This window comes from Festucalex cinctus, chromosome 1, assembly GCF_051991245.1.
Source record: "Festucalex cinctus isolate MCC-2025b chromosome 1, RoL_Fcin_1.0, whole genome shotgun sequence".
NCBI classification, from domain to species: Eukaryota; Metazoa; Chordata; class Actinopteri; order Syngnathiformes; family Syngnathidae; genus Festucalex; species Festucalex cinctus.
The window spans coordinates 62,879,819-62,895,327 of NC_135411.1; the positions used below are offsets into that span (position 1 = coordinate 62,879,819).

The following is a 15,509-nucleotide window of genomic DNA, read 5'->3' on the forward strand; positions in this document are numbered from 1 at the left end:
GTGCGGAGCCGGTGTGGATTGGCCAAAAAATTGACGCGTCCGGAGCACGCAGTCAAGACGCACCGCACCGCAGCCGCACCGCACACGCAACCGGTGTAAACCCGGGGTTAGCCTCGCTAGCTTCAGCTATTCCAATCGTTGCTAGTCTTTAATTAAAGATTCATACTTGTATACAGTCTTCCCTCGCTATAACGCGGTTCACTTTTCGGGGTCTCGCTGTATCACGGATTTTTTTTTTAAGTGCAATTTTGCATATTTTTTTACAGTAATATACCCATTTTATAAAATTTATGAAGGTTTGAACATTGTCAATGTTTGAACAAGAGAGAAATGTGAGAACATGTAAATGCCTCAATGAGAAAAGTGTATAAATTGTGCGGTCGGGGATTTTAGAGCCTTAAAACATTTATAAGAGTTGTAAAACATAAAGCTAACTACTTCGCGGATTTCATTTATTGCGGGTATTTTTTGGAACCTAACCCCAGCGGAAAACGAGGGAACACTGTAACCACAAAACTGATGGCAAGGAATGAGGGCAGCAGCACGAGTGAAGCTCCATCCTTGTCGCCAAAAAGTACAATAATACACAGATAACAGTGCTAGCACTTTACTCATATCGCGCCACGCGCCACAATCACAATGCTTGTGTTTTGCTACACATTTACAGTACAGTATATACAGTACTATGCTACAAGCATGTGGAAATATTTGACCAAAATGAGTCCAGCAAAGCCACTTGTGTAATACGCAAGTACGCCCTCAAAAGTAGTAAAACCGCAATTGAAATCGACCAATGCTTATTTTTAGAGCCTGGTGACGTTGTCCCGTCAATGTCAATGCTTGTGTGAACATGTCAACAGGTAAGTGACCAGGATGCATCTTATAATAACGCTTATAACTTAGTGACATCATGATCAAGCAGCGGTGCCGTTCATAATGCCTACCATGCAGAACCAGTGATGTATGCCAACTAGTGAAACACAAGCCACAGTGGAGTGGAATAATTCATACGGACTGAAATGGAGAAATCCCAGATGGTTTTAACATTTCGACAGATGCTTTTTGTGGGTCCGAAAAGTGGACATGTCCAGGAAAATACGCTTCAAATGTTTTGAGATAATTCAGGTTTCAAAATAAATGCACAATCCTCATTTAAATAACAACATAGTTTCCTTGCTCGACTTATCAGGATTTGGACTACAAACAAACAAATGGAGATGTCTAAAAAAAAAATAAAAAAAAATCTGGGACCAAATCAAGAATCCATCCAAAATGATATGTAGGTCTCCTTCAATTTTTACCAGATGTTGTGAAAAGAGTCAGTTTTATGATCAACATCCTCAACCAGAAGTTTTTCGTGGAGCGTGTAGTCGTTGCACGCAATTGTTGTTTTGCTCCTATTGTTAAGTATTTGATTTGATATGATGACAATCATTCCTCAAAAGAGTTATTGTTTGGAATTTAAGGAGAGGGATGTATTATTTCTTGGTTGTCACAGTCATAATCCAAAACCTCATCAGTCAGGCAAAAACAGTAAACAAACAGCCGTCTCACATGGTTCACACACTCGCAAGTGCTGTCTTGACTTGCAGTTTTGATTTGGGAAGCATGTCTGCCTCTCAGTTGTGTTGTTCTGAATTTGAAATTGTTTTTTCTGTGTCGTGTGCATGATCTTCCTGTGCTTGTGTGGGTTTTATGCTGGTACTTTAGCTTCCACATTTCAAAAACATCCATGAAAGGTTCATTTCAGACTTTAAATTTCCCATAGGTAGGATTGTGAAGATGAATGGTTGTTTGTCTGTCCAGTAATTGGCTGACGACCAGTCTAGGGTGTTCACTCTCACCCAAGGACACGCATTACAGTAAAGTAAAATCTCTTAAGTCAAACACAAACTGTTGGTTGCTGTCCAATTTCCTTTTCTGATTAGGAAACATTGATAATGGCAATATTCAGTTGTAGCTTCAAATATGTTGATCTTCTATTGAATTTTGTGACTCGGGGCATTTGATTACGTTACACTGTAAGTAAACCATCCTCCATCTGTGGTTACAGCAGTACAACTATTTTCAATTTGCACTTTTTCCTTTGAATGGCTGATAAGTCTATTTTTGACTTACGCTCAGTTATATTGGGTGTAATTCCACTTTTGACCACTAAATGGTGGTAGTGTTCATTTTATCCACCATTTGACACGACGAGGAGAGGTAGGACTCAGACGCAGGATAAAGGTAGGCCACAAAGGCAGCAGGTTTATTTCCGGCCAACAGCTGTCTACTCTCAACTTGAGAGTAGAAAGGGGAATCAAAAAGTGGAGAACTAAAAACGCTCCACTGGGGGAGGAAAAAACAGGCAAAAAGGTACAGGGGACAACAAAAGGCGCTCCGCTAGGGAGGAAACAAGGCTCAAGGCACAAGGGGTAACTAAGGGCGCTCCGCTGTGGAGAATAAGGCACAAAAATAAGGCAAAACAACAAGGCAACAGGAACAAGGACTCGAGGACTGTGGGACGCTTCCATGCACTGACTGTGACACTTCGGCACTGAGGGTAGAATGTGGGTGGCTTTTATTGTCAGTCTGATTGGTGGCAGGTGTTCGTAATCATGGGCGGGGACCGGTGATTATGGAGCGGCAGGAAGGGTAAGTGACCTGGAGTGATAGGAGAGTAAGGATTTTCACAATAATACAGGAAACATGGATAACAAAATAAAAGCATGGCCTGTCACGCAGATGGCGGCGTGACAGTACCCCCCCCTCAATGGCCGGCTCCTGACGGCCATCCGACCCATAGAGTCCAAAAACAAGGGCGGGCGGAAGGGGGCCCGGAGGTGGGAACACGGCCCACCCCTCCGTCCCAGACAAAAGGGCAGTCCAGGAGGGCGACCATGAAGCCAGACAAGGGGCCGTTCAGGATGTTCCCGATAGAAGAGTCCGCGGGCGGACTTGACGTGACTTGGCGAGGCGTAGCAGACGTGGCGTGGCAAGCTTGGCAGACTTGACGAGGCGTGGCAGGCTTGGCAAACGTGGCAGAATTGGCGTGACAGGCTTGGCAGACTTGGCGAAACGTGGCAGAATTGGCGTGACAGGCTTGGCAGACTTGGCGAAACGTGGCAGAATTGGCGTGACAGGCTTGGCAGACTTGGCGAAACGTGGTAGGCTTGGCAGGTGTGGCAGGCTTGGCTGACTTGGCGTGGCAGGCGTGGCAGACATGACGAGGCGTGGCAGGCTTGGCGTGGCCGGCTTTGGCGTGGACGGCTTTGGCGTGGACGGCTTTGGCGTGGACGGCTTTGGCGTGGACGGCTTTGGCTTGGTCGGCTTTGGCTTGGTCGGCGTGATGCAGAGACTTGGCGTGACCTGATGCAGAGACTTGGCGTGACATGATGCAGAGACTCGGTGTGGCTCAGGGTCTTGGAGATGCGCCCGGCGAGACTCGGCGGCTTGAGGCGGTGACTGGCGAGGTTCAGGAGCGAGAGACTCAAGGGTGACCAGGTTGACTGCGGCTGAGGATGCACTGGTCGCTGATTGGTCCAAAACGTGATCCCTACAATCTTTTCCCCAATCCAGTATATTCCCGGAGTTCCAGTCAATTCGGGGGTTGTGTTGACGTAGCCAAGGGTGTCCCAGAACCAAAGTGGGTGACGAAGCTTGGATTACGTGGAAACGGAGATTTTCGATATGTTGTCCAATTCGTACTTCCAGGGGTTCGGTGATGTGGGTGATGCTGAAGAGCTCCTTGCCATTCAGGGCTCTGGCCTGGATGATCCGGGGAAGGGGTTCGGTGGTGGCTCGTACTTGCTTAACGAGCCCCCAGTCCATGAGGCTCTCGTCGGAACCGGAGTCGATGAGTGCTGGCATGTCAATGGTCATAGCATGGTGGCGTATCTGGGCTTGCGTGATTCTTTGTGTCTTAGCAGGTCGGGGTGACGAGGAACTCACCGGTGCACCTCTTTTCATGGTGCAAGTTCCCACCAGATGACCAAGTTCACCACAGTAGAAGCAGCGGCCTTCTTGGCGGCGACGCTGTCGCTCCTCGGTGGTTAACTGGGCCCGACCAAGCTGCATGGGTTCCTCCTCGACGTTAGGCACTTCCCTTGGCGCTGGTCGGGGAGGCATGATGAGCTGTGGCATTTCTGTTTCCATTGGCGGTGAAAAGGGGGTTGGTTCCACCCTTCTATGGTGCCCGCTGGACTTGGTCAACTCTCGTCGGCGATGATCAGCACGAATCGCTAGGGAGATCAGAGCATCCAAGTTGGTTGGAAGGTCCACGGGAATCAGGAGTTCTTGTATGGCGGGTGAGAGTCCTTTCAGAAAGTGGTCCTGTAACGCTGTGGAGTTCCAGCCACTGTTTGTGGCCAAGGTGCGAAAGCGGATTGCGTAATCGCTGACGGGTTCTTTGCCTTGTTGGAGCCGGCTCAATGCTCGTGCCTTCTCTCGGTCATTGTTGTCGGGATCAAAGACCTGGCGCAAGGCGGCTTGAAAATCCTGTACATTTTGGCAGACCGGGGAGCCCCTGGCCCATTCCGCGGTTGCCCAGGTCTTGGCTCGTCCAGTCAGGTGGGACACCATGAAGGCTACCCGGGACCGAGCTGTGGAAAATGCCTGTGGTGAGTGTTCAAAATGGATGTCACACTCCGTGAGAAAAGTCTGACATTGTCCAGGTTCACCGGAGTATCGTTCTGGGGAGGCCAGTCTCAATCCTACCCCGGTGAATGACGTGGTCGGGACAGAGAGTTCGGGGAGGGGTAGCTGTCCGGTGGAGGCTGGAGCTCGACGCCGCGATTGGCTCACCAGTCCTTGGACCTGGCTCGACAGCTCCTTCAGCTCCGAAATCACGGCTTGCTGAACCTTTTCCTGGTTGGCAAGCCGGAGCTCAAGGCTCTGCAGCGCAGCCTCGACCTTTCCTGCTGGGTCCATGCTGGCCGAAGTGTACTGACACGACGAGGAGAGGTAGGACTCAGACGCAGGATAAAGGTAGGCCACAAAGGCAGCAGGTTTATTTCCGGCCAACAGCCGTCTACTCTCAACTTGAGAGTAGAAAGGGGAATCAAAAAGTGGAGAACTAAAAACGCTCCACTGGGGGAGGAAAAAACAGGCAAAAGGTACAGGGGACAACAAAAGGCGCTCCGCTAGGGAGGAAACAAGGCTCAAGGCACAAGGGGTAACTAAGGGCGCTCCGCTGTGGAGAATAAGGCACAAAAATAAGGCAAAACAACAAGGCAACAGGAACAAGGACTCGAGGACTGTGGGACGCTTCCATGCACTGACTGTGACACTTCGGCACTGAGGGTAGAATGTGGGTGGCTTTTATTGTCAGTCTGATTGGTGGCAGGTGTTCGTAATCATGGGCGGGGACCGGTGATTATGGAGCGGCAGGAAGGGTAAGTGACCTGGAGTGATAGGAGAGTAAGGATTTTCACAATAATACAGGAAACATGGATAACAAAATAAAAGCATGGCCTGTCACGCAGATGGCGGCGTGACACCATTTTGAAATTTAGTCTCAGTTTTAGTCATGTTTCAATCATGCTTGATAGTTTTTATTATAGTTAGTCAACCTCATCCTCTTTTTATTTTCTATTTCACTTTAAATTTACTCTCATCTTTTTGATGAAAAACAACTTAACACACAATTACAGTATATCAACAAGTGGCGACCATAGCTCCATGCTATGAGCTAGAAAGTTAACTAGCATTAGTTAGCGGTTGGATTAAAACTATTGTTGGAACGTTATAGCTGTTGGATTAATGTTATGTTAAAGCTCTAATTTACTTTTTTTTTTTTTTTTTTTACTTTTTTACCTAGCTGCAGATTCGCAAGGGGGTGTGTCACTGTATGTCACATGACAGTGTCACAGTTGCAGATTAGCAGATATAAGATTTTACAAAATCATATCATTTTCGCCTCGTTTTTGTTCATGAGCTAAAATGTCTGTAGATTTTAGTCCAGTTTTTATAAAGTGAAGTACATTTTCGTCTCGTCTTTAATAGTTGATGAAAATTCAGGCTGATTTAGTCCCACTTATTGTTTATTAATCAAGAGTTTTTGTCCAGTCTAGTCTAGTTTTTCGTGCAGTGAAAAATGTGCGTTGACGAAATTATTTTTATTTACATTTCGTTGACGAAATTAACACTAGATGGAGGCACATTTATTTTGTTCGAGATGGTGTAAATATGAAAGAAGAATGAAACAAACTAAAGGTAGTCCTCAACTTATGAACACAATGTTGTTGCTGATTTTGACTCTTTTTACACATAAGAACAACATAGAAAATGTTTTGGAGGGTTATCTCATGCTTTTATTTGTTATAGTGGACGCCAGGATGTTATGGCTGGAACGTGTTGTAAAGTAACCAAGCTTATATGTAACATTTTTAAACATAAACGTCATTCAAATGAACTTGCGATTGGGATTGGTTAGCTAGGATCCAATCATGAACCAGAAAGTGTTGACATCATCCAAATTATGTTTTTTATTGGTTTAGACACGCAAATATGTCATTTCCACTGCAATCACCTATGGGTCTGAAGGGGTTAAAATAATTGCCGCAGTCTTTTTTTTTTAATGCAAAATTAATTTTTTGCCTAAATCATCTCCTCATGATGCAAATGGTTAATTTTTTTGTTTTTCCTGAAGATCTGAAAAAATGACATAGGCGATTATTTTAAGAAGGTGTTATGTGCCTTGGCTTTAATATCAGTTGGGAAACACTTGACTGGACATATGGGCGACAAAATTAGGAAATCTTTTTGCCTGCGCCATCTAATTTGCAGCGAATCATTTTGATCATTTCAAGGATTTGCCATGAAAATGACTGAGGACTGTTCAGTGCTGCTCTGAGTTTTGGAATAAGTCAGACAATTCCTGTGGATTTTCTCTCTGAAGTTCTTCTGGAAGGAGAAGATTCCGTCTGAACATCTTTGCTTAGCATGGATTCCCTTTCTTTTGGCTTTAATTCATTTCTCAGGCCTGTCGCCTCGCTTTTATTGCTCCCTCCCTGTTCTCCTTGGGGGTGCCGTTGGCCCCCCAGGGGTCACGGGAAGGGGCCCTCTGTTTAAACACAGTTGTGCACTCTGCCGTCACCGAGCATTCCTCGGGGCACAAACAGGTGTTAAATTAGGCAGACGGTGACGGATTGCCACCTCGGAGAGAAAGAAATATGTTTTGTTTATTCAATTTTTGTTTTTCATCACTGTGGTCGCTACGGAGACGGCCGCCACAAAGGGATTATTTTCTCGCCTGACATCCTCCTCGGCACACACTCCCTCCTTGCGCCACCGGGAGGACAATGAATCAAAGCCTCGTGTGTTTACCGACGCTCCAGGATGGCGGTCAAAGGCACGGAAGCCCCCTCCGCAATTCAGTTGAGGTCTCCCATCATTCCCTCAGCTGATAAGCAGATGGGACGGGGGGGGGGGCCCCCGCCGTCATGAAGTGAGCTCTAATGTCATTAGCCCGTGCCTGTTGACGGCGCGCAATGTCAAGCTGCAGCACGCTGCCCAAAGCGGTTTAACCCAGTGGGAGGTTTTGGCCGTGAGCTGGTCTCATTTGGCAGCCATTGTGTGAGCGCAGCGCTATTTCACACTTATCGCTTCCTCTCACAAAACCTCTGTTTTTCCTCTCCCCAATCTGTGTCTCACCACACTGTCGCTTATTTGGCGACACACTCTTTGACCCGCTGCTGAGTGCGCCTCTTTTGCCTGGCGGCTATTTAGGTTCAAGCAAGTGGCCGGACGTGTGGGGATTTGTGTGTGTTTCAACACAAAGTGAGAATATACTTGAGAGAGGAAGGGTGAAAGATACTAAGAGGAAGCGAGGCTGGCTGCCTGGATGCTGCAGAGAAGAGGGCGCTGTCTCCGCTGGATTCTCACGCTGGGAAGTTGGATGGGGCTCTGGGAGCAGAACCCGGATAGCTCATGAGGTCGGACCATATTGCGATTCTCCTGCGACTTATTCTGTGGCTGGGAAGACAAACAGTGGCCTCTCCTCTCGCCACCCCCCCCTCTCACGCACCCTTTATGTGTGTGGATGAAGGAGAGGGCTGCGATTGAATGGCAGGCCTGTGAGAGCTCACTCTACTCTGCTCAACAAATCTTCTTTCTTTCGATATTGTGTGTATTTTGTGCAGACGCACACACATACGCGGCGAAATGCCCCGCCCTTTCCAGTTCAACTCATTCTCGGCTCTAATGAGAGGACTGCCAGTGGATTCCCAAAATGTGATTATGTTCAGTGAGAGATGTAAAGAACTCAGAAGAAAACACCTGTCTTGTTTTAAAAGAAAATGCATTACTTCACTGTCTATAATGAGCACAGAGGTACCTTGAGACACCAGTTTAATTCTTTATGTGGTCATGCTCTATAACTCCCCCTCCTCCTCCTAAATGGAAATGTCATTAATCTGTTCCAGCCTCCCCCATAAACAAATTGTATTTTTTAATAAGGAAAAATCATTAATTAAAAAAAAAAACCATTGAGTAATAATAACATAATTAAATAGAACGTAATGAATTACACAGTTTATGTGTTTTGATTGCAATCCATTCATTGTGTTGCACTGACCCCCAGGGGGGGCACCGTTGCTTCTCAAACAACTATCAACGCTAGCAGTTAGCATGTCAAGCGTGGTTTGCATTGTTTGCTAGCTTTAAGCTAAGTCGCCGTTCCTAAAGCAAAGTTAGGTTGTTACAATATCCATCCATTTTCTTGACCGCTTATTCCTCACAAGGGTCGCGGGGGCTGCTGGCGCCTATCTCAGCTGGCTCTGGGCAGTAGGCAGGGGACACCCTGGACTGGTTGCCAACCAATCGCAGGGCGTTGTTACAATACGTAATCCTAATTATTTTAACATTAGTTTTACAATTAACTAAAAGAGTGAGGGCAAAAAGTCTTCTTGAGGCCTCTCTTTTGATGAATTGTTCAGTATTTCGCAGGCACCTGCTTATTGTGAATTGTGATTTGACTTAAAAGGACCCCTGACTGTCATGACAAGTTTGCTCCTTATGATTTATTTGGTTGTTACTAACAGAACTATTTGTTTTTCAAATATCATTTGCAGGTTAATACGTTCTGTGGAAACTTTATTTGTACGTACGCCGCCATTGTCTCTTGAATGCGTCTGGTGAAGAGCTGAACTCTACGAGGCTTACCTCGCTTTCTTTATATCTGTTTCACACTGCTTGGCAGTGAGCCAGCCGCCATTTTACATCACCACACAGTGAATGCGTTGCAACGTAAACAACAATGGCAGTGTACGTGCAAATCTACAAAATGTATTAAACTGGAAATGACTTTTGAAAAATGAATCTCATAGTCATGTTAATTACAACCAAATAAATAATACAGGGAAAGCTTGTCATTACAGTCAGGGTTCCTTTTAAGTTACTTGCCACCATAAAGTACGTAAGAGAAAGCAAAAAAAAAAAAATAATCTGCCAAATGATGGCTTGTATCTCAAAAACCTTATAGGTTGGGTCATTCATATTGTATGATCTCACGTCTTTCACTCAATGGTGATAGGAATGACGATATTGAATAATAGCAGACGCTATTGGCTTTATTCTGAAATACATTACGACGTTCCCCTATGACTCGACGTGTTTAATAACACAGGAATTGTAGCGTTACATGAAATATGGATCAAGAGATAAGATGATTCTGCACACATGCAGCTGCTTTGCGTGACTCTTTTGAGCAATTTCCTGTCATCTCAACCAACGTGCTGAAGATTAGAATCGTGTGCACTATTTTAAATAAATATGAATAACACAGTTGAAATGAAAGCCATATTGTAAGGCACATCAAGGCCAGATTAGCTCCAGAGATGTGTTCTTACAGCAATCAAAGCGATGTGAAGAAAATGATCTGTTTGGCTCCACCGGCGAGGGCTGAATTCTTCTCTTATGGGAAGTTTGTCTGCTGAAACCAGCTTTGGCGTAAAAGAATTATTATTGGCATTATTGTCGAGATGCCTTCAGCTCACTGGTGCAAAACCACGGACTGACTAGTCATTGTCTCATGATTTACTTTTCAATGAAATCAATGAACCTGCATTTTTCAAATGTGGACGGAAGTGACCCAGAGAAAACGCTCGCAAGCACCAGAGTCAAGCCAACACTGAAAAAAATTGTTTCATTGGACTAAACTAAAAAAAAAAAAAAAAATGGCTGTAATTTGTTACAGCCAGGGTTATTATAGTTTTGGAATTTTTCATTTTAGTTTTTATTTTGTTTTAAGTTTTGTTTTTTAAATTTAGTAAGTTTTAATTACTGCGATTGGCTGGCAAACAGTCCAGGATGTACCCCGCCTACTTGCTATAGCCAGCTGAGATAGGCTCCAGCACCCCCGGCGACCCTTGTGAGGAATAAGCGGTCAAGAAAATGGATGGATGGATGGATGGATGGATGGATGGATGGATGGATGGATGGATGGATGGATGGATGGATGGATGGATAGTTTCAGTATTAGTTTTAGTTTAAAAAAAAATGTATTACTTGTGTGCAATATTTTAAAAAAACACCATGGGAGCGACGTCATCTGAAGGTGCTTTTCTATTGGCTGCTGCTAGATGTGGCACACTTTCAAATGTCCTTATTCCAGTTAATATCAAAATAAATCTACTTAAAATCACCCCAAATGGCTCATTTTTCATAATTACCAAAGACTAAAACGAAGGACATTTTTGCAATAATTATATTTAGTTTTAGTTAGTTTTGTAAATATAAAATATAGTTTCAGTTAGTTTTCATTTTTTAAAAAGCATATTATTATTAATTTTATTATTTATTTATTATTGTATTTATTATTTTATTAACGAAATTGTTTTTTGAATTTTAGCTTTAGTTTTTTTTGTTAGTTTTAGTTAACTAACATAACCTCCATTACAGCTATTTATTTATTTATTTATTTATTTATTTATTTATTTATTTATTTATTTATTTATTTATTTATTTTTCAAGTTTTTCTCATTATATTTATGATTTGGTTGAAAGCATCATTTTCAATTTAATATAAATCAAATACAATTATTTTTCCCAAGCCAAATGAAAAAATTACATCCAAGTAACTTTTTACTTTGGAATAAACTTATTAAAGTCAATTTTATTACTTTACCCGTTATTAATGGCAGTTTATTTGACTGCAAACATATTTTTGTTTTATTTCAACTAGCTTGGTGGCCCACTGCTAAGCACATCCACCTCACAATGCAATAGTACAGGGTTCAAATCCACCCTCCAACCTTCCTGTGTGGAGCTTCCATGTTCTCCCTGTGCCTAGTACGTATGTTAATTGAACACTAAATTGTCCCTTGAAGTGGTTGTGTATGTGTGTTCATCTATGGGTGTCCTACAATTTGTCTGGCAGCCAGCTCACATTGTACCCTGCAAATTTTGTTCATACTGAATCAGATATTCGATTTGGGGTAAAGTAATAAAATTGACTTTAATAAGTTTATTACAAAGTAAAAAGTTACATGGATGTAACTTTTTTATTTGGCTTGGGATAAATAAATGTATTTGATTTATACTACATAGAAAATGATGGTTTCAAATAAATCATGAATATAACGAGAAAAATTCAAAAATTTTGCTGTAACAAATTACAGCATTTTTTTTTTTTAGTTCAGTCCAATGAAACGTTTTTTCAGTGAAACTTCAAATCCCAATCCTCCTAATACAAATGTTTGATCCTGAAAAGTCCATATTTCAAATTCTATCCCCTTGAAGATTTCTTGTGTTGTCCTCTCTCAGCTGTCCAGGTGCACGTGCTCAAAGGGGACAAAGCAGGCGAGTGGTGGAAGTTCACCGTCAACATCATATCGGTGTACAAACAAGGCGAGCAGCGCATTCGTCGCGGGGACCAGCTACTGTGGGTGCGCGCCAAGGACGTGGCCTGCAAATGTCCCAAGATCAAACCCGGCAGGAAGTACCTGCTCATGGGCTCGGACGACGACGACTCCCCGGGGCAGAGCGGGGTGGTGGCCGACAAGGGCAGCCTGCTCATCCCTTGGAAGGACCTGTGGGGACGCCGCCTTCGGAAATTCCAGCAGCGCGACAAGAGGGGAAAGTGCTAGAGGGGAAAAAAGGGAGGGAGGGAGGAAGGGAAAGTGGAGGTCAATCTCCAATGATTTGCAAGGAAGAAGGGATGACAAACAAAACTGGAAAGATGATTCCCATAACGACCCAGGTGCAACGTAGAAGGGGCTGCTGCTCTCAGTTGGGACAAAACATTAAATAAACAAAAAAAAACGTTTGTTTTTTTTGTGAAGGAGCTTATTATATGGTCATTCTGTTTCTTTTTGTCTGTTTGCAGAGTTTGCACCTAATGTTAAAGATTAGTTTCATCACAATACTTAAAAATCCCCTAATCATCTGTAACCTTTTTTTTTTTTTTTTAGGAATTTCCCTGAATTGAACATGAATTGACTTTTTCAATAACTCATTTGCTCCCAAAAACATATAAATATGTTCTATTTTAAACATATTAAGTGTCCCAAAGACGTATTTATACGTTTTAGTGTTTGTTTGTTTGTTTTATGCTAGGGCATACATAAGGCTTTGATGCAGCCTCTGCATTGCAGTGAATTGGTGGAAAAAAAATGGTAGTAATTGTAAAAACGGCCAGGGGGCAGCAAAGTATAAAAGATCATCCAGGCCCATGTTGAAAACAAGCTGTTCCCCCACAATTCTAAACAGATTTGTGAATCATTATGAAACTTAGCTATATTCTAATGCTAATTGCTGCACAACAGAAACAGATAGAAACATACTTTTTTTCCGATGAAAGAAGAGACTCTTTCCATGTTTTTATAACAAAAAAACACAATATTCTGTGGGCCTTGCAAAATCAGTCAAAATCCTGTAAAACAGCCGGGAGTGAAAGGGTTTGCTTCCATGAAAATGGCTGTCAGTGAATGAGTTTAAGTAAAAAAAAAAATAAGTTGCCCAATTTTTCTGAAGTGAAATTGTGAAAGTGTTCATAGCTGTGGTCAGCTCCTCAAATGCAAACGTTACATCCAGATGCTAACACGGGCGTTGTCGTGGTGACCTCTGCAGTGTAAAGTGACTTTATGTGCATACATACCCACTAGCTAAATGACATAGCCTCAACTAGATGTAGAATAGACACGTCAACTCTGCACTTACTACAACTAGTTGACTATTTTAGAACATATGAGATATGTTCATATTTTTTCAAGTGGCATGCAAGAGGGTAAACATACTCTATTGTGCCATTTGATTAAAAAAATATCGTTACATGTTATGTGATATTAACTATTGGAAAGTGCCACTTGTACAGATGATAATGCTTCTTTCCCTGATGAATTGTTTATGAATATATGCATCACTTTTCGGATGACAACACAACCATTTAACTTTATTAATAATACCTAACTTGTTTATTTTGTTTTATGCTGTCGCTATAACCACTCATTGCCGTAACAGTGGTGACATTTTAAATTATGAGTAAGAAAAGTCCTTCAGATCTGTGTATATATTTTACTCAGCAAGTGTTTTAACTTTTGTTATTTGTTCCCATTTGCTCAGTGACTGTGCACTGCCACACTCTTTACACAATAAAATGAAAAAAGATGTATTATTTTTCTATGGAAGTAAAAAAAAAAAAAAAAAAAAAAAACATCGACCTGCTGAAAACTGGACTTGTAACAAGAAAGCATGGTTAATGGCAAACGTGGCGTTTCAATATATATAAATATAGTGGTGCCTTGAGATGCATGATTAAATTGTTCTGTGACCACACTGGAACTCAGATCATCATTTGTCATGGAACTCAATAGGTGCAATTCCAGCCTCCCATAGAAATCAACAAACAATTTTGTTGTGTATTTAAAAAGGTAAATAGCAGTTATCATATTGTAGTTTATAAAAACATACAACAGTAAAATTATTAAAAACAATGTCAAGAATTAAACAGTCTGTGGCTCAGGATTAATTCATTGAACCTCTCTGTGATTTTTGTGACTTGACTTGACTTGGGGTAGGATTATAAGGTCATGCAGACACAAACACACAAAAGACATCTTTCACAACAACCGTAAGTGACTCAGTAATTGAAGTAATAATATAATAGTAATAGTAATAGTAATAGTAATAATATGAAAAGTAATTCTCTTTGTTTTATGTTTAGTTTGACAGTAAACTTCAACCTGGAATGATGGAACGGCATTATACAATTTGAAGCCTCTTTTTGGAAGAACTGCTTGCTATCTGCCAAACTGTTGCTACATATTGGTCATATCACAGATTTCTGCTCACAAGTCAATACAAAAAATTGAGTTGTATCTCGAAGAACTCGTAAGTGGGGTCACTCGTATCTCAAGGCACTACTGTCTAAAAGTCATGCTCAAACCATTAAACTAAAACTAACATCACAATGACTTACTGCTGGCTACATTGATTGTGATGAATACACATGCAGCATTTGATGTTGTGGTGACAGTTATATGTGGAGTGATGAAGTAACAGATTGTATTCCACACGGTGTATCACCTCAAAGCAGCATATACATGGTGCTGTTTTTTTTTCTTTTCTTTTTTTCTTTTTTTTTTTTAAACGTAGGACTTCTTTGCTTGTTAAATACGTAGTTAAGATACAATTTTTCCACCAGGCTGACAATTTCAATGATGCCATGCTTTTTTGAAAATGCAGACACTAATATTGGCAAATTAACCCACTGGCGCACCTGAGTGCTTTGTGCATCTAGAAATAAAATATGCTAAATATATATATATATATATGTCTCTGTCAAAACATATGCCAAGTGGTTTTGCAGAAAGGTACTCCTACCACACTTTTGCTCCCCTCCACAAACACATCTGAATTATTTTGTTGATACGGTGAGTAGCAGTGGCCATTGATGAGGTGGTGTAATGTCTTGTAGTACTAATATATTATGTTTATCAAAGGAATATATTTAATAATGTGTGAAACATTGCGGCTTTTGTGTGTGTGTTTTTTTTTTTTTTTTTTTTTTTTACTTGTATGACCTTTTCCATTGAATTATAGATGGCTGTAATGAAAAGTATTGACATGTGGTTGCCAGTTGAACAGCCTGATAGCAATGAAATTTAATTCATCAGAAATAAAGCTGTGTTTAAAAAAAAAAAAAGCGAGAGCCATGCTGAAATCAGATTTTTATTTTTAGTCTCCTTGCAAGAGCAATAGGTTAGGTCACTTATCATATCATATCATTTTGACTAGCTTACAGTGTTCCCTCGTTTATTGTGGGTTCATCTTTTGAACCCACTCTGTTTCGTGGATTTTTTTTTTTTACAGCATGCTTTTTTCTTTTTTTGCAGCGACTGGTCAAAATGGGTTTACTTTTTTTTTCTTTTTTTTTTTTGAGAGAGAGAGAGAGAGAGAGAGCTCAGAATGGATCATTCGGCAGTCTTACCGATTCAGCATATCATCATCATTGCTCTCTATCTTTCTTTTGTAAAATGTTTGTATGTGCACATTTGCGTGTACGTGTGCGTGGGCGCCCGCGTCTGCGT

The 15,509-nt window shown here is 41.9% G+C and overlaps 1 protein-coding gene across 3 annotated transcripts in view; it reads left to right on the forward strand.

Moving 5' to 3' along the window:
* ntn1b (netrin 1b) overlaps positions 1-13,591 on the forward strand; it is a 69,786-nt gene extending 56,195 nt beyond the window's left edge. For all 3 annotated transcript variants that reach the window (XM_077500888.1, XM_077500897.1, XM_077500906.1), the window contains exon 7: positions 11,746-13,591. In XM_077500888.1, the coding sequence (XP_077357014.1) occupies positions 11,746-12,068 (323 nt within the window). In that variant the 3' untranslated portion in view covers positions 12,069-13,591. The remainder of the gene's footprint in view (positions 1-11,745) is intronic.
* Positions 13,592-15,509: the final 1,918 nt, after the last annotated feature.